Source organism: Streptopelia decaocto (assembly GCF_964273445.1).
Source record: "Streptopelia decaocto genome assembly, chromosome: 3".
Lineage (NCBI taxonomy): Eukaryota > Metazoa > Chordata > Aves > Columbiformes > Columbidae > Streptopelia > Streptopelia decaocto.
In genome coordinates, this window is record NC_138656.1 from 94,666,646 (window position 1) to 94,692,654 (window position 26,009).

General features: G+C 40.1%; 1 protein-coding gene across 10 annotated transcripts in view; it reads left to right on the plus strand.

Annotated features, from left to right (window-relative positions):
* Positions 1–275: 275 nt before the first annotated feature.
* DST (dystonin) overlaps positions 276–26,009 on the plus strand; it is a 306,806-nt gene continuing 281,072 nt past the window's right edge. For 9 of the 10 annotated variants that reach the window (XM_082047199.1, XM_082047216.1, XM_082047213.1 and 6 more), the window contains exons 1-3: positions 279–474; positions 908–942; positions 15,841–16,029. In XM_082047199.1, coding sequence (XP_081903325.1) covers positions 294–474; positions 908–942; positions 15,841–16,029 — 405 coding nt within the window. In that variant the 5' untranslated portion in view covers positions 279–293. Of the gene's footprint in view, positions 475–907; positions 943–15,840; positions 16,030–26,009 lie in introns of all 10 variants that reach the window. The other variant, XR_014183507.1, reaches the window with a different exon arrangement.

The following is a 26,009-nucleotide window of genomic DNA, read 5'->3' on the forward strand; positions in this document are numbered from 1 at the left end:
CGCGCTGCTCGCTCGCGGCTGCCGCGCGGGCGCGGAGGGGCAGCCCCGGCGTAACCGTCTCCGCGGCGGCGGTTGCTGAGTCACGGCCTGAATCCCACCCCGCTCCCCCCCACCCGCCCTCCTCCGCCTCCTCCCCCGGGCCGCCGCCTCCCGCCCAGCCGCCAGCTCCAGCAGCGCCGTGCCGGCGGCGATGCCCGCCCCGCTGCCGGGGGGAGAGGCTGCCCGGCGCTGCCCGGCCCCCCGCCGCTCGCCGCAGACCCGCGCACGCACAGGGGCAGCCGGGCGCTTGAGCCATGATTGCCGCGGCTTTCCTGGTCCTGTTGAGACCCTACAGCATCCAGTGCGCCCTCTTCTTGCTCCTGCTGCTGCTGGGGACCATCGCTACGATTTTATTCTTCTGCTGCTGGCACCGCAGGCTCCAGAAAGGGAGGCATCCCATCAAATCTGTCTTTTCAGGTCGCTCAAGGAGCCGAGGTAAGCGATGCTGCTCATCCCCGAGGGCGGAGGGAGGGTGTCCCCGGCCCAGCCCGCGGTTTCGGCTGGCGGAGGGCCGCTCTGCCTCCGTTTAGCCGGGCAAAGGCTTTAAATAAAACTGAAGCCGAGCTCAGGACTGCGGCAGCCTTGTCTCCACCCATCCCTTAGCGAAACCTCGGCCCGCGGGAGGGAAGTGAGGGGCCGGGAACCCCCCAGCCCTTCCCGGTTTCTCAAGTGCCGCGGAACTTTATGCTCAACTTCTTCCCGATGAATTAAATATAAATGCCGGGCGGAGCTGCCGGCCGCGCCGGGAGAGGCAGAGCCCGTCCGGGAATATGCGCTGAAGGGCGAGCAATTAGCTAAACCCGTTAGCCAGAGAGAAATCTGAGGCGGAGCTGGATGCAGCCTGTGTGTCTTTCTGCTTCCCTTTCAGATGCTGTTATGAGAACTCATCACTTTCGCTCTGAGGTAATTTATTTAGCACGCAATTTCAAGGTCAGAAGTTGTTCTATTTACCTGAGTACATATCGTTGTGGTCTTTTGTTAGTGAAATCACGTAGCAAACTTTTCATTTTGCATGAAAGACATTATGTCCTCTTTCATTTCTTGGGGTTTTTTGGTTTTGGTTTTGTTTTTTTTTTCCCTGCACAAATGTCAGATTTTCATTCGTATTACCTTAACTGGCCTGCTGGTTTGTGTCATTTCCAAAGCAATTGGTTACTTCAAGAAAAGCAGTGCTTGCTGTACATGCCAGACCTCCCTCAGTCCAAAAAGCAACCCTGAGCCCAGTTATTGACCGCAGTGCAAATATGTGCAGAGCTGGTAGGTTTTGTGACTGCAGAGCTTCTGCTTGCTTGTTTGCCGCCAGCCCTCACCTATGCTGTGCTCCGTGTCAGAGAACTTGCCACTGGGCTTGGATGCTGCCATGGGAGATCCCAGAAGGATCCAGACTACAAGCCTGCTTGGCAGGTGCCTCATTTTGTGATTCTCTATTCGTAGGGCAGGGAAACCAGAACTCTTACATGCCACTTGCATACCCAGTCCCTTAAACCCAGTGACTTTGTAGGGATTCTGGATGAGGAGCAGAATTGCCAGGAAAATATGGAAAATAAAACTTGTTTTGGCATCCACTTTGTTTCCATGCTGCCCTGTAGAGCTCCTGTCTAGATATGTCTGTTGCCTGGTTTCCTGCTATTGATTTAAGGTATATCTTCATGCCATTGCCTGCTACTCTGGAGGCCTTGAGAGTTTTGCACTAAAATGATCTTTAGTTTTAATTTATTTGCGTTTTTTCTGACCCAGTTGTGGGTGAGAAAATTACCCAGTTATGAGTAATGTTTTTAAGAGTGTGTATGGGAGAAATTTTGCAACGTAGTTTGAATTGGCAATTAATTTTACACTCCTAACTATTTTGACATTTGTATGCACTATCACAAAAAGAAGATGACATAGGGAGTGTCCTGTCTTTAAACCATGAATGGTCTGGTTTTGTTACTGAGTAAACAGTGGTACAGTAAATGAAAAAAATTGTGTCCCTCTGGAAAACAAATTTTTTTTTTCATTATTTAGTTCCTCCAATAAGAAATACTTGGTTTCCATGTAAAATTCTTTCACTCTTGAGCCTAGATAAAGATGAATTTTAATGTGTTACACCCTTTTGAAATACATGTCCTGTATGGTGACTCTTAAAAGGGAAGTTTGCAAAGTGACTCATTTATTTTTATTCATCCAGCATGTGGTCATTTGCATATCACCCAGTTAGAAGTAGACACATTTGAAGTATTTCCTAGAAGTTTCCATTTACTGCAAAGTGCTAGAATAAACCATTAAGAACTGTTATATTCTTTCATATTTTTCAACATTTTGTTTAGACAGAATAACACCGCAGCTAATGGTCTAAACTGCATTTTTAAGTGATGGAGCTGTTTTCCCCTTTGTTATCTAATGATAGACTTTCGATTCTTAAGATAAAATGATGACTCATATGATATCATTACATTTTAATTTTCCTTTTTTTTCCTTATTTTAATGAATCTAATTTAATTGATTATTAATAAATTACAGGCATATTCCCACAAAAATATTGGCAGGATTATCAGAAACAAAATTTGACATTCTCATTCTATATCAGCACAAAGCATTATGTGCTTCCAGCTCCAGTAAGATGTTGATGAAAGCAAAGCATGATATGTAAAAATATGGGCTTTGCTTAATTCCCCCCCCACCCCACAATGAACATAACATCTCAACTCCAAGTTCTCTAGCACAGGGTCCATTTAATAGCTTCCACTATGCTTAGTTGTTTGTCAGATGCAGATATAAATGGTGTTTCTTAATGATAATAAAAGATAATGAAAAATGGGTTGATAGTACATAGCAGAGGGTTGGCATTCATCTCCTGAGAGCTGGGTTCAAATCTGACTTACATCACACATGAAGATGCAGGTGGTCTAGTGGCACTGCACAGAGAATTATAATTGCCCTATCTACAGAACGGTTGGTAATTCCTGCGTGATTGGCTGCCTGCCAGGAAAGCCTTATATTTGGAAAAATAGATGTGTAGCAAATTTATGTTGAGGTTCTTTGCCAGAGCCATAGCTCTCACAGTGCATGCCTACATCGTCTTTGCCTATATACAGTGAGAAATATTTAATCCCTTTTCTTTAGTACTGAACGCCACATTAACAAATAAGATACCATACTATGGGAGGGTAAATACTAATTTTGAAAATGTATTTATGATCCTTATCAGCTCTTCTGTTCTGATTTTTATATGCCACTGGTGAAGTGAATCCACAAATAGTTTGTGTTCGTGGGTCCTGATTTTGAATGTCTCTGCATAACATGTCTCATTATTATACTGCAGAAGTCTATGCAGACTCATTATGGAATGAACTTAAACACTTGACCCCCTGCCTCAAAAGGAGGCAAATTTGCATGAATCATTATGAATATAAAGTAGGTTAAAGTCTGTCTTTGTTTGAGGTGCTCCATAACAGAAAAATTAACCAGCAAAAAGATGAGAGGGTTTCCTGAGATAATACAGTGGTTTGTCTTCCTCTCCACTAACATTCCTTTAATACTATTTGAAGTTTGTCAGGTCTGTTTTTATATATATATATTTTTTAATCTGCAGTCTTTTAAGTTCATTATGGCTATAACTGCTCTTAAGATTCCCTCCATCCCTCAGGTGCTAGAGATGCTCCATGAAGTCACATCAGAATCTCACCCAGAATAGTTAATGTTTCTAATCTGAGGGAGACCTAGATATGCCATGGCTGTAAAAAGAAAACAAGTAAATTTCCAACAGAAATATTCATTGCTTACATGACAAATCAGACTTTGATGTAGCTATTTGCACTATTCTTTCTTTATTCTGAGAATCAGTTGTAGAATGAAATGTCTGTGCTCAAGCAAAAGCACACCAAAGTAACAATATAACTTGGTGAGACTTTTACCAAAATAGGGACTGTGTTGGGTTTTAAAAAATTATTATTGTTCCTTGGTTATTCAACAATTTTAGTATTGACAGGGATTCACTGACTTCATTCTTCTTTTGCTCTCTGTAGAAGTTTGGTTTTTCATAAAGTATAGGAATTTTCTCTGAGTACTTTGAGGGCTTGGGCTTGATGCGTTTAAACATTTAGCTTCTTATGCTTTACGAAGAGGTTTGAGTGTCCTCTGTACTTTACAATTTAAAGGAGCTGCTTAATGTGTTGGTGTTGTTACTTCTTGTGATTTACATTTCTTTCTGAATTAGTTTTCCTTATTGTCTAAACGTCTGAAGTCATGGGATTATGTGAGGTTTTTACCTTTTAATTAAAAAGGAAGTAAGCTTCTAGCCCTAAGGCTGGAAGGAACTAATCCACAGGTATAATTCTTAAAATCTCAGGATTTGGGCATAAGAATTGTTGAAAAGGAAGGTTCTCATTCAGAATTTTTAAATGGTGTTTTTTTAATTAGATGATGAAGGGATAATTGTGCTAATTGCTAAACCAGTGGTTGATGGTTTTCATATTATTGGGGGGGAAAATTACCAGATTTATAAACCTTTTGCCTGAAATTTTCCGTGAGCTTTACATTTTTCCCTTATTTTACCTTTTAAACTAGAAATAATATGATCTCAGTAACTGAAGGTATCAGTGTCAGTGGGCAGTCATGAGCAATATGGTATCTTTTTGTATTTATTTAATTTTGATGCATATATTTTGGGCAAGTTTCCTGTGAATGCTTCCACTGAGACCTACTGGTATAAACCCACTCGGAAGCAAATCCATAGAAGTTATACAGTCCACTGTAAATTCTGACTTCACATAACCCAGGCGCGTGTCTGGTGGGACTAGACACACCAATGAGGCAAACAGGAGATGACACATGATGTAAAGACTCTTTGGGAGGGCTGGCAGCATATATTAACCACAGCTGTAGCAAAGGAGTAACATTTGGTCATTTGAGTTTTGCAGACCCCATGTTTTCTTCTTAGTATACTGAACAGTCACTACAAGGTTATATATATTCAGTCTATTGTTGTGACAAGACTGATAGTGAAATAGGTCAGCTGAGATTGATGCCAATTTTTAAGAGCAAATGAATTTGCTAGATTATCCATTATGGTACAATGGATGCAAAACTATAGTACAACGATCTCAAGTAAATGTATATATTGACTTTGCCAATGACTGATGCCCAGAAAAAGTGTTCATAAATTTATCCTAAGCATGCCTTTACCATAATTGTCCCTCTTCTGATTGTGAGACAGTTGCCTAAAAATACAGTTCTAGATATCTTACAAAACAATAATGAATAGTCTTTGAAGAGTTGTGCCATAATTTATCCCAGGCATTGCAGAGTTATTTATAAACTGCTCCAGATACGTATGTACAGCTCCAGTGAAAGAGAAATCAGCAGACCCTCCAAGCTGAATTTGAGTCTTCTGTTTGATTTGAGGCAATGCATTCAAGGAGCAACAGAAATGTACAGGACTAGGCAGAAAAACACATCCATTCACCTATTCAAAGGATCTCTCTTTGTCTTTGTGGAGCTGAATCAGGCTGAAAATATTTTACCTTTGTATTTGACGTACTTTCCCCCCAGGATGTTTAAACTGTTTTTTCCATTAGCTGTCTAAGAGTTAAGGAACAGGTTCAAGGGAAAATAAATCAGAGGCAAAAATAGATTGTTTTCTTAGATGTATGAAAGCACTTATGTACAGGAATGAGTGGAGAGCTATAAATACGGGTTACACTGTATAAGGACAAATCCTTCTATCCAGTTTTCGTAACATGTCCAAGAGCGTGGCCCAGACAGTATGTTACATTGAGCTGGTAAATGGCAAACTAGGTACCACTGAGATTCTGCTCCTCTGTCCGTCACTGTCAGCTTTATTCACTGTAGTGCTGCCTTTAGACAGCCTAGCAAGCATTGGTCTGTGCTGAGAAACAGCCTGTTTGGCAATTGTATCACAAAATACATGGCAATTCCCCAGTTGCTGCAGCAAGACCACTTGGGTTCTTGAGCTAACTCCAGAGTTACTCGGATATCTTTACTCCCTGCTATAGTGCAGTGTAAAAATGCCCTCTATATTTCTATGGCCATCTGGTTACCTGCATCTCTGTTCTGGCATCAACAGTGTGCAGGGCATTCAAATGCTGAGGGGGTCTCCCCCTGGCTCTATCAATCACCCCATAAAGTACTGACATTGTGTCACCGTTCACATCAATGGGTAAGGCATGGTCTCAGTACACTGTAGATTGGGACCTGCATTATAGATGAACACATCCTCTCAGTTCTGTATCAGGATGGGGATAGCCACTGCATAAAGACCTGGTACATAATCGAAGTTCTTACTATGTAATTTCCCATTGATATAGTTATGTCAACAACCTCCTAGCTATCATGTCAATATGTACATATTCAGGCTTCTCAGTATCTACTGTTATCTCTGGAAATGTGTGTTTTAGATTAGGTTTCAGCTTCAGTTACGTTGTATGCCTGTTTACAGCACACACGCCTGGTGCACGCAGGCAGCTGCTTGCAAGCAAGCAGAGCCCTGGTTTCAAGAGGATCCAGGTGGAGCATGGCTTGTCGCAATCAGTTTGTTAGCAGCCACATTGTACACATGTACAGAATGGGAATTTGTAGCTACTGTTTTTTGTCCCAAACTAACCTCAGATTGAAACTGTGAATTAAAATAGCTGAGGTCGTACTTGTGGTGAGCACATGTATTACCACATCTGCTGTAGAAACTGTGCTTGGACAGAAGGGATCATGCAAGGGTCTGCAGATCACATATGTCTCAGAAAACCTTAACCATCTACACTAATTTCTCAGTTACTCTGGTTAGATTATTAGGGTGGCAGATCAGGTTGTGGATGCCCCTTCAAAAATAGCTCAGCACTTTAGGCTGAGGCTGTTAAATGCAAGAAACCACCGCATGAATGGGGTAGTATAACCTCTGGGGCTGTTTCTGTTCCTGGGCTGTTGCATGTGTTTTCCTAGGGCATGGGAACATCACTCGCACTCTCTTCCTCTCCCAGACGTTTTTAAGGAGAGGCACCTTGGATGTGCTGTGGAAGAACCATGCAGGGCACAGGGTGAAGTCACCCTGCTATTTTCATGCAGGATGCAATTCAGCTGAGCTGAGCTGTTGGGCCTGGCCGTGTCAAATATGAGCAGGTACCATCCGAGCTGCAGCCTCTCAGCTGCTCCCCGTGCTCTGTGTTCCGGAGCGGTCTCAGGCTCTGAAGAGTGCACACTCAGGCCCACCAGCCCCCTGGGCAAGGACTCTGCACTGTGCTGTAGACATGCTTGAGTGGGTTGTCAGGCTGATATGGCTGGGCTTGAGCTAGTGACAGCAAAACTGTCTGGTTTTGAGCCAGTTCCTTGTGTATCTAGTTCACCTGCGAGCCTGGGTACCTGTTATCTGGGTTCTTCTGCTGTCCAAAGTGTCTGACCCCCTGCTGTGCTCCCTCATGCCCTCCTGCTTTGCATCAAGGAGAGTCAGTGGTTTGCCATTCCTGACTCATCGGGCGAATGAAACATGAGTTACGGCTGAAGGGTGAAAACGCTACATCAGCTATAGAAACTAACTGCATTTGGGCAAAGACACATTTCTTGCAAGTTGTGCCAATATCCTTTATTGTCCATGTCCACTCTGCTGCTCAAATACAGCACTCGGCTTCAGGATGGCAGAGTAAATAGAAGAAAAGATTGGAAGTGAAATATAGTTCTTACAAGACTTAATTTATGATTATCGAAATCGATAGCACTAACTATGCTGAAATGCATAATCATGTCAGCTTGGAGGCATTACACTTATCCTCCTTCCTTGTTCCGAAGAAAAGAAAATGATACAACTAGGTTGAGGCATCATTCCCCTCTGATATGCTGCTGCTACCTTCCTGCACATAAAGTGCAGCCAGAATCGGAAAGTGACTTTGCAAAAACAGCATCTTCTCAAAAAGCAAGATCAGCTCGCTGTAAGCATTTACAGTTTATAGTCTCCAGAGCTACTCAGCTGACCTAGTGTAGGTGTCTGCTTCAGGATGAGCTGAACAGTTCTTCAAGCCTCACTGAATGTATATTGACTACATTTTTCATTGGCTATAACAAGAACTTAGACTAGGGGCTCCTGAAGGAGAGACCCATTCAGATATGTTGTTGGTATGTGACTCTAGGTATCTTAATAGATACCTGAATTCTGTTCTAGGTATCTTTTTTATATATATGCCTGTTAAGTCTCTCAGCAGTTATGCATCTATTCTATGCTTGACAAAGTGCAGACCCATCTTCACATGCTGTGGTGGTGTAAATTCTCTCACCAGTTTGCACTTCAAACAAGCATACGAGACAGAGGAGAGTAATTTCTTTATACTAGATACTTGGCAGCATTTACATGGTTTAGCAATCTGTGTGTTATTTCTTATTTTCTTTCCTACTGTATTTTTAATATTTGAAGGTATTTCCTTATGGCCTATACCTGATGTAGACTATGCACTGCCCAAGCTGAGAAGTGATGAGACAAAAAACAGAGGAAGCAGGGGTGGAAAAGGGACATACTTGGGCAAGGTGCTAGTATATTCTAAATGAAACTTTCCCTTGCGGACCACTGATTGAGCAGTACTCTGATCTATTTTTGTTCTTAAATAATTGTTCCGTTCCTACCGTAGGCTTGCAGTGCCCTGAGGTAACAGGGAAGGAACTGGGACAAGCCATCGCAAAGGCAAGGCGGCCGTGGAGGGCTGCAAGTCTCCCCGTCAGATTATAATAGGACTGCTTGGAGAACAGGCCAGCCTCTGTGGTTTATGGATTTAGACAGGAAAGAGTATTTAAAGGGTATCTTGAGGCAGGACTGCGGACACTGTTTGGCTACTGTTTTGCTTACATGTCAACAGATTTTCCTAGTGTCACAGCTTACCTGCTTTGATAGGAATCCTAACCTTACGATAGGAAAAAATAAACACATTGTTTAAAACAGCAGTGTAATGCAGCATGGGTTATAAAAAACTATATTTTAAATTCACATCTAAACCCTAGGTTCATACAAGGGCTTGTATGTATACACCTGGGTGCCCGCTTAAGATCTGGAAAGCAGGTTATTGATGTTGTATGTCATGAACTCAGTTGGAAAAGTAATCTTGTTCAGGTTATGTAAAAGACAATTACTCTTAATCCCTTTGAATGTGTGGTTTTATCTCGGAATACGACACGTGCCAAATCACAGTCTTCAATATCTGATATACGGTTCTAGCACTGTTTGGAGTTTAGGTTTTAGAAGATAAGTATAGTATCTCCTAAAATAAACATAAGGCATGCAAAGAAGCATCAATGAAAGCTTGTTAATGAGGGACTGGAATGAGAAATGGAATGTAAAATCTTACATTTGATGTTTTAAATCTTGATTCAGATCTTTGTAGGAGTAACCCTTAGCTAAGATTAAAAAGAAAATAATGATGAAAAGCCCCCAATAAAAGGTTGCAGGTCTATTTTCTGAGACCCGAGAGAACCAAGAAAGAGCAAATGCAGTTGCTTTTCCCTTGTGCATTTCTGAAGTAATGTACTGTGTGAATGTTGGTAATCTTCCTGCTGTAGAAAACTAAGACCCAGTTTTACTTAGCAATCTTTACTGTTACAGAGGTTGTATAAGTACTTTGGAGGACTTAACTTGAATTCTGGATTTTGGGTTAAACTTGCAGAACTGGCAGTTAAATAAATGTTGTGGGATTTTTTTGTTGTTTCTTTGTAAGCTGAGGATATTTGGGATGGAAGTCACTATGGGAGAACAATGGAGATAACACAATCTTGGTCAGTTTTTAATTTAAAACTGTTCTTACAATACAGGTACATATGTATATATCTTTATATGTGCAGCAGGAAGACTTTCAAATTTCCCTCATCATGCAGGGGAATTTGATACAATAAAGTTATTTAATTAAACCTGCCTTTTTAGTTCAAGTAGGTACTTCACCTATAGGGTTTAATTCTATTTGAGCCTGTCTGCAAAATTGCTGAGAACTGTGGTATCTTGAGAAGGTTTTGATACTATGCATACTGATGTCTCCAGGCCCTAAGTTGTTGTAGGTTGCATATACATGAGAGTTTCCAAGCTTTAAACAGGCAGTAACTGACAATTCAAAGACTCTTTCTTGAGGCCATTAATTGACAATCGTAATAGATGACAATTCTCATGCATGCACAACCACTGTCAAAAAGCAGGCATATGAAGTTGGATATCCTATCTGAGCTTCCTTTGGCTTTGATATTCATTAGTGCACCTGCAAAAGTGCATTTAATCTGTGGGACTCACTCAAATATCTGTAAAGGCATTTGCAAACACAGATGAGTTCTGTTGTCATTCCTCCTTGTGTGCCGAATTGTGGCTTAACACCACCTAGTGCTTTTTCTGGGGTTTGCTGAAATTCTGCCAGAAGGTAAACTGGGCTGCAGCCCAATGTCCACTGAAGTTAATGCAAAGATTTGTGTTGACTTCAGTTGGACGTCAGATAATGCAGTCTGTCTTCTCTTGAAGTTAATGTTTAGTGACTCTGAAAACACATACTGGCTGGAAAGGCTCGGTTTCAAAATTAGAATTCTGACACCAAATATATTCTATATAAAATGTTTACACACTGGAAAAAAAGAAGAATGAATATGGTTTCTTATTAAGCATAAAAATAATAGGTAACGTATGATGAAGGCAGTGGGGATAGTAGAAACTAAAATGGAGAAGAGAAAGGTCTGGCCAATTAATACAATCACACATTAAAAGAATGGAGGAGTCCAAGATCCATGTCACTAAAGCAATAATGCATACATGGGATAGTACTGATGCATTCACACGGTACTATTAAAGTATCAGACATTTTTTCTGCATTTCTTTTTAATTCTTTAAGAAAGTGAAAGGAAAGGTTCACATTATCCAAAATGTCCTCATCTATAAATATAAAACCCCAGAAGTTGGACAAGTTCTTTAGGAAGTTTAGGAATGGGAATAGGCAAAAACATAACAAGGATTGCAGAGTATCACATACTTTGTTATCAAATATTCAATGTAATTCAATAATATAATTCAATATTACCAGACCATACTGAAGAAATTCTGAAGAATGGAGCAAATGAACACATATGATATGGCTGGGTATATTACAGAGAAAAGTCGTTTATCCACTTTATTAATTTTTAAGTTTATGGTCTCCAGAAAGGGCCTTTTGAATGACTCTTGACAATGAATTGAAGACCTCTTTCAGATACATAGCCTGATCAGAAAAGACGATGGGTTGGGAAATATTTAAACAGAATGGAAAAACATGCTACACTATTATATATATCAGTAATACAAATCTATAAGAGTACTCTGCTGAACTATGAGGATCTAGCACAAGTGATGTTGGTGAATAAGGTCATGTATAACTCTCCAAAAAAAAAAAAAAAGTGATGGAAGACACTGGAATTATTTCATGTAGAAGGAGGAAAATAAGAGGAAATCTGCTTGTAATACAGAATAATTAATACTGTAGGCAGACCAAAACCTAGTCATCCTGGGTCTGATCCCTCCTATCTTATTTTGCATACTTACAGTATAGATGTCTATGAGTGAAGCAGTCAGCTTGGGCTCCCTTTATGGCAATGGAGAGAAATAGGTGCCACTAGGGAATGGTTCTTCTGACCTGCTGACTTCAGTGACTTGAGAAGGGGACCCAGGGAGGGGACGTCTGCTGAGCTTTGGTCAGAGGAATCCCACACCATGTTTCTATACACAAGAAATCAGTCACTGAATCAGAGGTGCAGAGTTAAAACTTGGCTGGATAAGAAAATATTTTTTAACAGAACCTCTTACTGTGGAAGTCATTTTACAGAACAAGTAAGTGGATTGTGTGTTCTGGCACCCAGTGCCCAGGTTTGCAACATTCACTGTTGGTTGGGTGTAAAGAGAGACACAGCAGGTCCTTTCAATATTACCACACTTCATTCCAGAAAAACAGACAAACAAAATCAATCAAACAAAACTTTCAGAGAAGACTTAAAGGATGAATTTCAGCTGAAGGAGACTGATCTCCCCAGCCTCCTTCCACAGACAGAAAGGCTCCCTTGAGAATAGGTGAACTAGGATTTGGCTCTGCATCAGCATCCAGAGGTCCCTCTCTATTCCTGCTGACTGGAGAGTATGACCAGGAAGATCAGTCTTCATGATTTCAAACAGACTCTTAACTGGAAGGGTGCGCATGAATGCTTTTGAGAGAAGATAATCCCAGGTTCGGTTTGCCTCGTGTCTTCCGCTGTGATATCTAAAACTGGTTCTGGTGGTCATCTGAGTTGTTTATTTAAGGAAAAACATTTTGTAGTGTAAACCTTTGTGCAGTTATTTTAGTGTTTAGAAGATGGATTTTCTAAAAATATGTATTTGAAGTCTTATTTGGTTTAGCTTGTTTCAGAGTTTTACAGGCATAAAGATGCGTCAGGCAGTAGGGTCTAGGAATGAGTAACTCCCAGTCAGCACAGAGAGCGCAGAAAGCCTTGTCACTGTCCAGTGACACAGCATTTGCTTGATACCGGAAACTACAAATTGCTTAATGGTGTTAGAGTAAGCCTGTTGTATTGCCCCTATGATTTTAAAATCTCTAGTGTTTTCTCAGGGATTTGCTCTTTGGTGGTGTACTGTGTATCCCTGGATATTTTGCAATACTTTCCTGTTCTTCCATGAGTGCTGACTTAACATCTAAAATAGTGCCATCTTTGCCAAACAGAAATCAGTGTCGTTTTCACTTTTTTTTTTTTTTTGGTTTGTTTTGATTGCTATGTTAGTATGGTACATTTTCAGTTTTGAGTTCACTTGAAGGATAAATGACAGAGATGACAGGAGCGTCTGTTCATTTTGCTCTTGAAAAGGAGTTGCTGGCCATTCTAGTTTTGCAATGGAGCACAGGAGTAGCAGCTCCCATATATTACATCACTTTTGACTCCTGTCTTCAATTTTGTTACCAAAATTTTAAATTTTACAGATTTGGGTTTTTGCTCTGGCAAAGTCTCATTGCAGGAACGAGTAAGGGTTTGGCCTGAGGACTCTGCCCTTGTAACATTACCTTTGTTGATATGGAATTAATTTTCCACCTGAAATCATGATCCTCTGCCTTTATTGCATTATAATCCTCCCCAGAGCAACCATTTGTGATACTGCAGGCAGATTATGACTTCAAGCAAAGAATAAGCCTCAACAAACAGAGGCAGATGAGCTCTTAAAGAGATAAAGATCCCATTTTCTTGCTACTAATAAACAGCAAAAGAGAAAAATATATAAAATACGAAGGAGAAGCACTGTCTATAACCAGACTTTTCTGGAAGTCACAGTGACTTTTTCATATCAAAACATAATAATCAGTAAACCTGGAAGTATTTTGAGGTGAACTCACTCAGTGAGAGAGACCCACATACTTAAATCCCTATTTGGCATATGTCTCTAAGCACTTTTAGAGCTGCTTAGCTTCTACCAAATTCTTCTGTTACATAAACTTACTTTTCCAAAGAGTTTTATCCAGCTAATGGGGATGGAAGCGTGGTGAGGGAGAGGCTGCAGCGCAGGGTATATAACCAGGCTTCGGCCAGTAGCCATCATTTGTAAATGAGTCATGATGCATTTAACATTTAGGAAGTCTCTTCTGATTTCAGAACTCAGAATAGATTTGCTGGGCATTTTGGTCTCTTAAGGAATATTTTCTTTTACTATGGAATAATCCCTGATGCACAGTAACTTTTTTTGTAAAAGAAAATTTCCACAAGAGATTCTGTTATAGTAGGCTTCCTGTGTTGTTTTGTCCCTGACATCCTGAACAGTCCTAGTATCACGTTGAATAATATATTACAAGTATCTTTTAGCTATTTCACAATATAGAAGGAAAAAGGGGCAATAACTTCTCCCACTGCAGTAGTGTGGCAGACTATCACACAGATTAACCTCTATGAATGTTTAGAGATTTTCTTAAATCTGCGCAGGTCTGCTGGCTGCAGTGGCTTCCACTACACTGCTTGTGTTAGTTGATAAGGACAGGGTTCTGCTTCCTTTAAGATACAGGCAGTCCGAGCCTAGCCCTACCTGTAGTCTGAAAGACTCTATTGTTTCAGTAGAATAGCATGAATCATAAAAAAGGGATTCAGGAAATTATGGCCATATCTTTTCATCAAATGTATTTCATAGCCCTGATGCATGACATCTGTGAACCTCCCAGGTGGACTAAGTAGAGCTGCACTCTATTCGTGTCCAGTGTCCAGGAGTAGAAAGTTGCTACCTGGAAGTTACTTCACCTGATACTTCACCTTGGCACTTCAACCTTTTCACATCATCCGTTGCATGCAGTGTATATCTGTAGCAATGACTAGCATGTGTATGTAAATATCTGTTTGTGTGTTTTGGCTGTTTAGGGGTATATTTACTTAATGCAGCACACCTTTAAATAATGGAAATAGCTGTCTGTCTCTGTGAGTGCCCAGAACAGACTGAGCATTCTTCCCTTGCAGTCTCATGAACATTAGAGGAGTAAATCCAATTTGCACAGGGCCATACATCTGACCTTGTTTATGTTTATCAGCGTAACAACATTTTAGCATAACTTTTCTATGCTGATTTCCTAATTAAAACAAAGCAACAACAGCAACAAAACACAAAACCCAAAACTAGAAGCTAAGGGAAGGGAGAAAAAAGAACAGCAGGTTTATATGGAAATGTATTGCTCCCGCTAGTTTTCAGCTGGCAGGAGCTCAGGATATTTAGATTCACAGCATAGATTTCTGCAGTTTTAGCTAAAATCTCACCTTGCAGAAGTTTGATTCTTTATATGGACCATTCATTTCTGAGTGCTGGGTTTCTCACATAAGGGCTTCAGTGGAGATGTTTTACTAGAAGAAAAAATAAGGTAGAAAATTAGGAATCGTTGCATCTATTCTTGATTTTGAAAGGGAATATAGTTCTTAAACTGCAGCACTAAGGACATAGATTTGGTTCACTTATTCTGAAAGCTGATGTGACTAAGTGAAAGAAACTCTTATTTACAACCTGGACAAGTTTAATATGCTACTCGGTACAAATGACGCATGGCAGGCTCGTGCACGCTCATGAGGGTCTCACTGAAATGAGAGAATGCTCATTGTAAATGCTCTGCAGGTAGCCAGACAGGAACAGCATTATACATGTTGCCATTAAAGGAATGAAATTCCGTGAGGCAATGAGACATTTGGGATGATGCTCAGAGGTTTTCACAGCAAACCTCTAAAAAACATTTGTGAAGGGCAGCTTTTCCTCAGTTTATTAATTTGGCCAAATATACATGTACTTTTCAGATGATAGCAAAAGGCAGCACTCACTCTTAATTATTTTATTCCAGATGGTAAGGTCTCCCCCCAAACCCAGCAGCATCAGAACTCTTAACAAGATCTGTTAGTTATAATTAAGGGTTTCCAGCTACCAATTTTTCTTTACTTTCATTCTCAGGAAAAAATGTACCTTTTCAGCTCATGCTCCCTAAAACAATTTCCCATGAGGCCAAAAATCAATCTGGAAACTTTTAATTATAAATTTTAAATTAGAACTATTTAGTTATAAATAACTCAAAGTGTGAGCTTATAAAGAAAAGTAACTGGAGTTACTTCTACTACCTGTGTCAGTAGTGCATATAGTTGAGAAATACAAAACAAATGTGATATTAACAGCACTTGACAAGAAATGTTTATTGTTCCATGGAGTAAATATAGACGTTATATTCATTTAAGATGAGCATGCTTGTACCTCAAGTTGTTGTTAAGATCCTGTATGATTTTTCTGTTGTTACATGACTCCATTCTGGGACATGTCAAACACAATGATTGCTTTTTCTGTTACAGGGCTTTAGATCAAGTCCTCGTCATGCTAGAAGGCGTGTAGCGCCTCGCCTTGAGGAAACACAACCTCTAGTGGAAGCTCACCACCTAAGTGAGCAGGAAACTTCTGTAAGGAAAAGAAGAATCAAGAAAAGCAGCCGAGTTCAACCAGAATTTTATCATTCTGTTCAAGTTACCCCAACTCGAAAACCTGTAAGTAATCTTCCTTTAGGCATAAATAGCACTCGAAGTATATTAGAGAGGCATGTAATATAATTCTAATTTTTGGGACATCCATATTCAGTTCCTCAATTTAAAAACCTTTTCAGTTCTCATGTTCAGCAAATCCAGGTATAAATTTATTGGACTGTATTTAGTATTCATGCATAACTCAAAAAAAATCCAATTCTGAAGAGGGGTTTTTGAATTTTGCGTTTTATTTAATATTCAGTCTATAGTCAACATTGAAGTAAGATATTTCACTTGATAGTTTTGTGATATTATTTAACAGGTTTTTATAGTGGAGGTGTTTGTTATTGACATTCCTCACTCAGATTCATCAGAGATTCTATGTACTGAAGCAAAGTTCTATTAAATCTCATTACTAGATACAATTTTGAGGTCTCTTCTGCTTTATACAATATTTACAATCTTTCTGCTCAAAAAGCTTGTATCAATTCTTATCATTCTTTGCTCCTCAGCTTGATCTACACATAGTTCTTTGAATATTGACAACCTACTTTTAGTGAGGAAATATGACAATTCATCGAAACACTTACAAGGTCCCTAATGAAATGAGTGTGGAAAATAGGACAAGGGGTAATGGTTTTAAATTAAAAGAGGGTAGATGCAGGCTAGACATGAGGAAGAAAGTTTTTACAATGAGGATGGTGAAGCACTGGCACAGGTTGCCCAGAGAGGTGGTAGATGCCCCATCCCTGGAGACATTCAAGGCCAGGCTGGACAGGGCTCTGAGCAACATGATCTAGTTGAAGATGTCCCTGCTCATGGCAGGGGGGCTGGACTAGATGAGCTTTGAAGGTCCCTTCCAACCTAAACTATTCTATGATTCTTTCTTCAATCAATGCATGTTCACATGAGCAAAGTCCCACAGTGTGTACTAAAGAACACTTGTCTGGTGAGAAAAATTGACACACACCTTTGTTTCTCAGGTCCATGTCAGAATGAAGAATAATCACCTTGGAGGTGACATGGCAGGGGGGTTGGACTAAATGAGCTTTGAAGGTCCCTTCCAATCCAAACTATGATTCTGTGCTACTTCCTGCAGGCATAATGCATTTCTCTTTTGAATGAGAGCTCACTGCATTGATGCATTTACTGACTAACCTATGTGTGCCAATGTTAAGGGGCTTGAACTACTTCTGTTAAGGCAGTATTATTAAAGAGGTAACTATTGAGCATACCCTAAAAAAGATTATCTTGAGGTTGCTCCAACCTCACTGCACCTTCCTACATTTGTGTTAACTGAGCACCAAGAATTATCAGTGAGCTCTGAAGTTTGTGAAAGCATATTCCCCTGTGGAAGTACATTGTCTGAGAGAGCAAGAACCTTGTGCACAGAAAAGAAAGCCTGAGCTGTCAACAGCTGCCAGAATTTTTACCTTTTGGCTGATACATTTAGTTTCTCTGCTTTCATTTCACTACTCCCCAATTTCCTCTGTTCTCTCATGCTTCTGTTTGTTATTTATTTCACTCTGCTGCTGTTCCCATGGTTTAATTTGATCTGATGGATTTGTCTTCTGCTCTTCTTAAGAGATATCTGCTCCTCCTTTTTTCTCAGTTGTCTCCCTTTTGCTCCCACCCTGTCTTGCTCTCTAGAGTACTTTGTCTAACTGTTACTACCAGGTCTCCAGCCTCTTACCAGGCTCTCCTCTGTTCATTTTTTGCTTCTGGTCCTTTCCCCGCTTTGTTGTTCTTCCTTCATCTCTTCCATCATCTCCTCTATTATTTTCCATTCCACTCATTTCTTTTTGGTTCCCTTTCTTGTTTGAGTATTCTTAATTTTTTCCATGATAGGCCTATGCTGAGGGTAAGCCTGCCTGTAATTGCTGAGGCTGTTACCAACTGCCACTGATTACCAGCATGGGAAAAAGAGCATCAGTAGTGCTGAAATAGAGCTAAAACAGTGGAAATGGAGTAAGCAGCAAAACAGGCTTTGAAGTATAGATTAGTGAAGCTAAGAAAGCTCTGCTTTTCCCCAAAGTCAGTAACACATCAAGGACTTCAGGACCAGCAAAGAAAAAATGTATAAGATTAGAAAATGTGCAGTGTTACTATATGACTTTCCTGTCATTTCATGGGTCTATGCTGTGTCTGACAACACCTACCACTGAAACAGCAATAAATTCCAGATTTAGAGAAAACTTCTCTCAGTGCTGTCACCATTAAGTCACTACCCTGGAATTACCTTTGCAGTATATCTTTTAGGTGAAGTTATATAGTGCTTTTGATAGCTTTTTGTTCTACAGCCTCAATGAACTCACATGTCCACAAAAAAACCCATAAATCATTACCTTTATTAGACTACAATCCAGAAAACATAAGTCACTGATTTCATTTCTCATGGACATTGTAAGTTATTCTGAATGTATTATTAATGCTTTGGTGACAGGGTGAGTAAGGTTCATGCCATGACAAATCACTACAGCATTGTGAAGTTCCATGCAGTCACAATGTTGTCCATCCCGCAGTTTGTCGCAACTTCGTTCCACTTAGTCTCAATGTCTTGAAGACGAGACTTTTGGCCTTTATCTTTGTACGATTTTACGTGATTCAGTGCCAGAAGTGCTCTTGTTAGTCTACATAATTTATGTCCATTGTTTTTTCCTGTTATTCCTAGCTCTGTCCACTTGAACCACTTTAAATAATCTGTTTTATTGATGTTTACACTAGGGAAGTATTTTTAGGCAGCTATGGTGATATCCTGCTTAGTCATCACTTGAAAAAAGAGATGTATGATGTCTGCTACCTAGGAGACATAATTTCTCCTCATGAAACGGTTCTTCTTTTGATCATTTTTGTTGCTTTTTTCTTGCTCACGCTTTTTGTCCCTATTTTCTGACAATAGAGAATGGTATTTCCAAAGTAACTATAAGACAGCTTTGTGGAAAGATTTTTTTCTTTGCTCCAGGAAAATTTTAGTAATCAGTCCTAAAATACGTTAGCCTGTTTTGCTGCTGTCTTTAGATATAGGCTTAAAGGCTTTTCAGATATTTCATTAAAAAATTTGTTGGATGTCTAGATGCTCAGCTTTCTTATTCCTGCTAATTTAGACTATTTTGTATTTGGTTGGTTTTGTTGTGTCTAAATCTCTTTTTGCAGTTTCCTAGCCATGGCTATAATTATCTGACTTTGCTTGGATTATTTTTCACTTCCTGCATAGCAATCTCAGATCTTTCCACTATTGTCCCTGATCTTGTCAGAACTAAATTAGGTGTAATTGTGTGTATGGGAGTAATCCTGCTGAAGACAATAATTGCTCCGCTTGAAAAGCTACATGAGCAGATGTTTGCAGAAATAGAACATTAGTTTTCTCTGAAAATTTCAGGGTTTTTTTACACATTCCAGGTCATTAATGAAGATATTAAATACATTTCGTCCTGCTACTGATCCTTACCAGACAGAGTTCATAGCCATTTTAACTTAATGTTATTCATCTTACTGCAGTGCAACATCAACATAATGGTGTGTAGCTCACCCCTTTGATGGCATCTGCTTAAGTCTTGTGCCCCCCAGGTCACCCTTTCATTGGTAGTTCTATTATTTGTGCTGACATTCTCCATAGGTGACAGTTTTATATCAGTTTCAGACCAAGGGGAGTACAGATACCTATTACTGAAATGTACTTTGAATGTTTGAACACAATGGAGAACTCTTGAGAACAAACAGGACTATGTTCTTTAAATTAGCATGACTTCATGCAAGTCAAAGGAGCTTTACATATCACTGCTTTCAAGAATCGGGTAGCTGATTCTGTATGGGTAGTTAAAACTTCTGAAGGTGTAGAAGGATGTGCAAAAATGTCTCCCGTTGTGAGCTCACTGCTGTGTACAGTTACTTCTCCAGGGCAAATTTTACACTGTTAAATCTTGGGTTTTCATTTACAAGCATTCTGTAAATATCCATATTTTAAATAGTTCTCTGCTCTGAAGCGAAAATATAAACCACTGCGAATTATTAGTAGGTTTTCTTCCTGTGCTGGCCTGGAACAAAAAAATGGCCTTGAATCTGTGTAAACGTATCTGGCTCCTGAGCTGTGGGGTCAGTTAGACATACAGTTCTGCCAAATTCTAATTTCACCTGTATGTCTAAGTACATAGTTGAAAAGAGATGCTGTCAAAGCGGCATCTTTTGACATCTCCATTGTTAAACAGCGTGAAGGGCTCCTAAATTGCCTGACTCAGGAAGCCACCAGGGATTATGTAAGATGCAGCACCAAAATTTGCACTTGTGTTTGTTGTAACAGGATCACTGTAAGATGTGCGGCAGATGAGGCTATGGAGACTGGGACATCAATAAACCTGGTGCCTTCACTTTCAGATGTGAAATCCCTGTTTCTACTCAAAAGCCTTGTACTTTACACATCCAATGTGTATATTTTGTCCCAGCACTGTAGTGACAGCAGATAAAGAAGTGATTATCTACTGAATAGTATATAAAAAAAAAAAGTATCTCTGAAGTAACTTACAAAAAATAAACTGATGATTGATGGATAATGATTATTCAGGATGATCCTGGAAGGATTGCTGCTCATAGGTATCCCTCAGTGTCTCCTGATGAACCCATTTCTGATTATTTAGAGACTGCCACTTGCTGAAGCAATTTAGCTCCTTAGAGGTGGGTGCAGCATTGCTACAAGTCACTACAAGGGAACCAAGAGGATGGTCAGATGTCTGGCAGGACACATGTAAAAAAATCTACTGTTGTGAGCAGCTTCGTTTGGCTCCACTGAGCCTGTTCCCATGACTGAAGTGAAGCCTGCACTGTAAAGAGTCTGATGATGCAAGCTTCAAAGCGAAGTTAATTTTCTGATGCATGTAAAACCATGAACTGCCCCATCCATGGTCTTATTCAGCTATCCTGGATTTAATTTTATGTGTTTAAGCGCTAACATTTATGAGAAAAACAGTGTTACAGTTCTGTAAGAAAAACACTTAGGAAGGTTTTAAACATCTGAGACCAAGTAATTTATAGAAGTAGTCTACCAGGGAGGTGTCACAGCCCCAAGCCTGCCAGTATTCCAGAAGAGACTGGACAGCGCCCTTAGACCCATGGTGTGAACTGTGGGGTTGTCATAGGCAGGGACAGGAGTTGGACTCAATCCTTGTGGGTCCCTTCCAACTCAGGACATTCTGGGATTCTATGACTCTAGTCTAAGTTGACATTCTTACTTTGGTGTTATTTGCTAGTTTTCCAATACCATGATGTACTTTATGTGATATTTGAATGACCTAATACAGATGACATACAAAAATTACTCATCACCCTGCACAAGATTTAGTTTATTCCAAGTATTAGCTATTTTATCTGTAGACTGCATTGGTAGCTTTTTTCTTTCAGTGACATCTGCTTGTGTTGGATTGTGTCTCCCGTGAATCACATTTAGAAGCAAATATGGCAAAACATTATCTTTCACCTTCAGCATTTTTATTAACATTGTATTGGTGTTCTGAAAACGTGTGACAAAGTTGTGAGCTACCAGACTTTACATGCATATGTGCACACACATACACACACATGTCCTCTCTCATGATAACCTGAGCGCAACCACAATGAAGAAATGCAGGGAACATGTGAATGAATATAAAAAGGGAAACAAGGACTGCGTTTTTTGCAGTAAGACCTAAAGGATATTGATGGAGATTTTGAGAAGCACCTGACAGTTTATTAGCTGATGGACTCATCAAGTTTTTAACAAGATTTAAGCATCTAGCTATCTTAAACATTTTTTAAAATACCTCAAGGAACCTATTTTAGGTGTGTAGGATCTTTGCAAATATGACTGTAAATGCTAAATCCAGTCACCTCTGAAATAAAGAGAAAGCCTTCAGTGGCCATTAGGTTGACTTCAAAGGTACCTCTTCTTTCTCCAAATACAAGGTCCACCAAGAGACTGTTTACATCTCTTTCTTGGACTGCTGTGTTTTATTGCTTTTCTTACAGCAAATAACTCCTCACTGATAAATTTTCCACAGAGTTTTGCACAAAGACTCCATTTTCCCACTGTTGGGCGAACTGCGGTGACCTCCTCCCTTGCTGCCTGCTCCCCATTTCCTCTTGGCTGCTTTTCCCTCTCCACCCTGCAGCTCATCTGTTGCTGCAGCAACTGCCCATTTCTTCCACTCCTTCTGCCCAGCTCCAGGCACTTCAGATTTTTAAAGGGATTTCTTAAAGGTGTATTGCCATGAGTTTCACTAGGCCAGGGAGGTGATGTCTTTACAGCTACTTTTTTGTTAAAACACAATGGTCATATGTTAAGAATTAGATCTGAGATTTTAAATTGTCATTCAGTTGTCTTTCTAGTGATTTTTTTCCCCCTATGGATGAGTTATTACAGCTATTAAGCATAATGCAAGAGAAGCAGTTAATTGCAGTAGTGCTAATAATTATTGATAACACAAATACATAAAAATACATAGAAATAAGCATAGCAGTAATAGTACAAATCCACATTTAGAGGACTTTAACTGACTTTTTCACTGCTATCTCTTTGGGAAGCTAAGGCCATTTGAATTAATTGTCCCTGTGGCATGATCATGCTTGAGTGTATTTACTTAGATTTACGCTTCTGTGGTTGCAAATAGCATCAAATCTATGTTATTTTTCTATACATAATTTCAAATCATCCTATACCTATAGGCAAAGCTCTCTAATATGACAGGTTTTGCCTTGATAGCTAAGCTGATTTCATACAATCTTTATTTTCTCTATCAATTTTCATTCCCAGGGCAAATGCTTATTTAGTGAAAACTGGATGAGAGCTTAAACCAGCCTGGGTCTGTTTGATCTGAAGTGCTGAAAGAGGGTCAAAGTGCACCATCAACATGAAGCTAAGGCAGCAATCTTTCTTGTAGAATGTGACTTTGACTTCTATTCTCTTTTATAAGCTCAGAGAAAATAAAGCAGTGTAGCTAGTCTTGGGGGGAGAGAAAAAAGCAAGCAGCATAGCCAATTACACTCTTTTTGATGTAAAAAATAGTGCTTACTATCAGATAGACACATTTGACATCAGTTGCCAGTATGGTGGTTTTCTCTTCCTATACTGTGGATTATATTTTTGTTCAGATTGCAATAGCTTCATGATAAACCTGACTTTGCATTATACTGGTCCTTGGACCTGAAGCTAACTTTCTACTAAATTAGAAGTGAATGAGATAAAATATTCTTCAACTCTTGTATCAAAGAATAGAGTTATAAAAGTCTGGCTTGAAAAAATCTCTCATTCTTTTTTTTTGGCCACTGTCATTTTGCCATGATTTGTATCAACTGGGATTTGTGTTCATTGATAAAACTGTACTACATGTATGCAGTGTAGCTTCACTAGGAAACCAGATTTTGAACTGTTCAGAATTTTTCATTTTAAAATCCTAATATCCTTCCTTGAGAGGAGTAGTGCTAAAATGTGCTAGTGGTCTTAACTATATGAAAAAATGTTTCATGTCAGTAAATACAAATAGTCAATTCTGTACAATAGCTGAAGGCAGGTTAAAAATATTAATCAGCTCTGATTTTGTTATGACGGTGGTGTTTGCACAACTTAAAACGACCAGTAATTGTCTCATAGATGCATAGTAATTTTAGAGTCTAAATGCAGATGTTTCCTTTTCCTTCACTGCCACAGGAGTCACTCTTCAGAGCTGCATTGTGTAACATCCTACCGTGGCACAAAACCAGCACATCTTTCTATAGCAAGGGACTCCCTTATCCACTCTTATTTATATATAACATTACATGTTATTATAAAAGAATAGTTTGTCAAAGCCAAGTATTAAAAGATTAGGAAGTGCTGGAATTAAGGTTACACATGCAGCTTTAATTCAGTCGATTATGCATCTGCATTGTCATATAGACTTTAGTTGTAGGATGGTGTATGGTTTTCTCACAGGATGTGCTCCGTATTCATCGTAGGATGGAAGTGCTCTTAGGATGACTCTTATGTGTAGGAGTTCTGCTGCAGAAGTAGTAAAGTGTGTAAATGAATAGAACAGGAGATTGCAGGGAGAGAATCTTTTATTCCTTTAAAAAGCAATGAGTGCTGCCTTGGAGAGTGAGGGGTGGGCACAAGGTCATTGTGAACGTGCTGCACAACTGCCTTAAAATACATTTTATTTTCCATTTTCTAACTGCCTGACTCAAAGCATGTAGTTGGGTTTATAAAAGTTCTCTAGCTGCCAGTCACTACTGGACTCCATGTGTGCTGTAGTCTAGATTGTTACTGAAACATAATTCTAATAACTCTAAAAAATCAGATCCCTGGCATCTCACTTTGTCCTAGCTATCAAAATAGAACTCCTGGTTTTAGTTGCATCCTGTGTAATGGGAAAGATCAGTAGTATTTGTGAAGCAGTCAGATACTACTGCACCACAAAACGGTCTATGAAATAATAATATCTTCTTCACACCAGCAGTTGAATAGCATGAAACAAACCAAGTTCTGGGGCTGCCCATTGATCAGAGGATGACACACAAAATATTGAACAACTGTTTATGGAGTGAATGTCACCCGTCATTTGCACTAAATAAGAGCAAGACACTGGGGAGGTAATACTACACGATCACATCACAACTGCATCATAATGTACAAAGGAACAGGCTGAACTAAGGTTGCATGGTGAATCCTGAATCTGGGATTTGCTAACATTTTAGTGCTTGACTTCACTGTCTTAAGAAAAGTATTTTAACAAAAACTTTGTGTTAGATTTCCTACTTTTGTTAAAAAAGTAAACTTAAAACCAAAGCAGCCCTGCGTGGCTCATCAGCAGGTTTTGACACTTGAACCACAACACAGAAGATTCTGCTGTTGGTTTTGAGGGAGAGATTGACGATATTTATATTTCTCCATATCAATGAGTATCAGGAACTCTCAAATGCTTGCTAATGGCTGGAGTTGGGGTGAAATTTCCTTCTCCTACCAGGCTTCTTAGGGGGATGTGCTTTTGTGTGCTCATTTTCCCGAACATGGCTCCTTCTGCCCCATCTCTTCCAGCTCCTGAGCCACCACTGGTTCCTTCCTCGCTGCCCAGTCCTCACTCCTGCTGAGCTCAGCCCTTCTTTGCACACTCTGGCAGCCCTTGGAGCACTGCTCCATGGCACAGCCCTGCCCAGGCTCACCTTGTCACCTCCTTGCTCTGAGGCACTTGGTCAACCAGTTGCTTTGATTTCTGTGACTCCCCGTGGCCTCTGGTTGCATACTCCATGCGCACCTTTCTTGGTGCTTGTCTTTCTTCTCAAAGACCACCTCCTTACAGTTCCTACCCTCTTAGTTCAGAGTGCCTTGTTCAAAGCCTTTTGCTGAGGCAATACCAGTTTCATGCTAGCATATCAGATCCTTAGCTCTCCCCAGTGCTGATTATTATTAGTCTCAGCTGTTATCTTACAGGTCCATGTCTCCTCTAGTCTTTATCCACAGAGTCTGCTGCTCCCTTGAATGCTTTTCAGCTGCAGCTCCCAGACTCTGCCGGTCTCTTTATTTGTCCCTCAGGCTGTCAGTCCCAGCATATTTCTCCAGCCCTTTCCTCCAGTGCGCCAGTTCCTGCGTTTGTCCTCTCTACGTTCAGATTGTTCGGCTTCTTCCTCTTGCTGGTTAAGCACGGCCGAGTGAGTCACGGAGAGCATAAAAGAAATGGGCTCCTGCCTGTTGGGTCTGGTGCCTGCCCTCCCCTGTTCTCCGTGCCTCTTGCCTGCACTGCCATCAGCCCACAACCACAGCAGGTAACTATTAGATGGAAAGATTAGTTTTGCCTCCATATCTCCAAGCTGGACGGATCATGCTCAGCTCCTCGGCAGGGATAGTAGGTGTCCTGAGAGCTAAGGTAAGAGCTACGAGGGTGGAATTTGCTTGGTCAGTCTGTGATGGTGGGGCATCATTCCGGCAGCTGTAAGACACTGAAAGTCTTGAGGGGCTTTGTTTAGTGGGTGCCAATCTGAAGATATTTTAGTTGATACATTGAAGA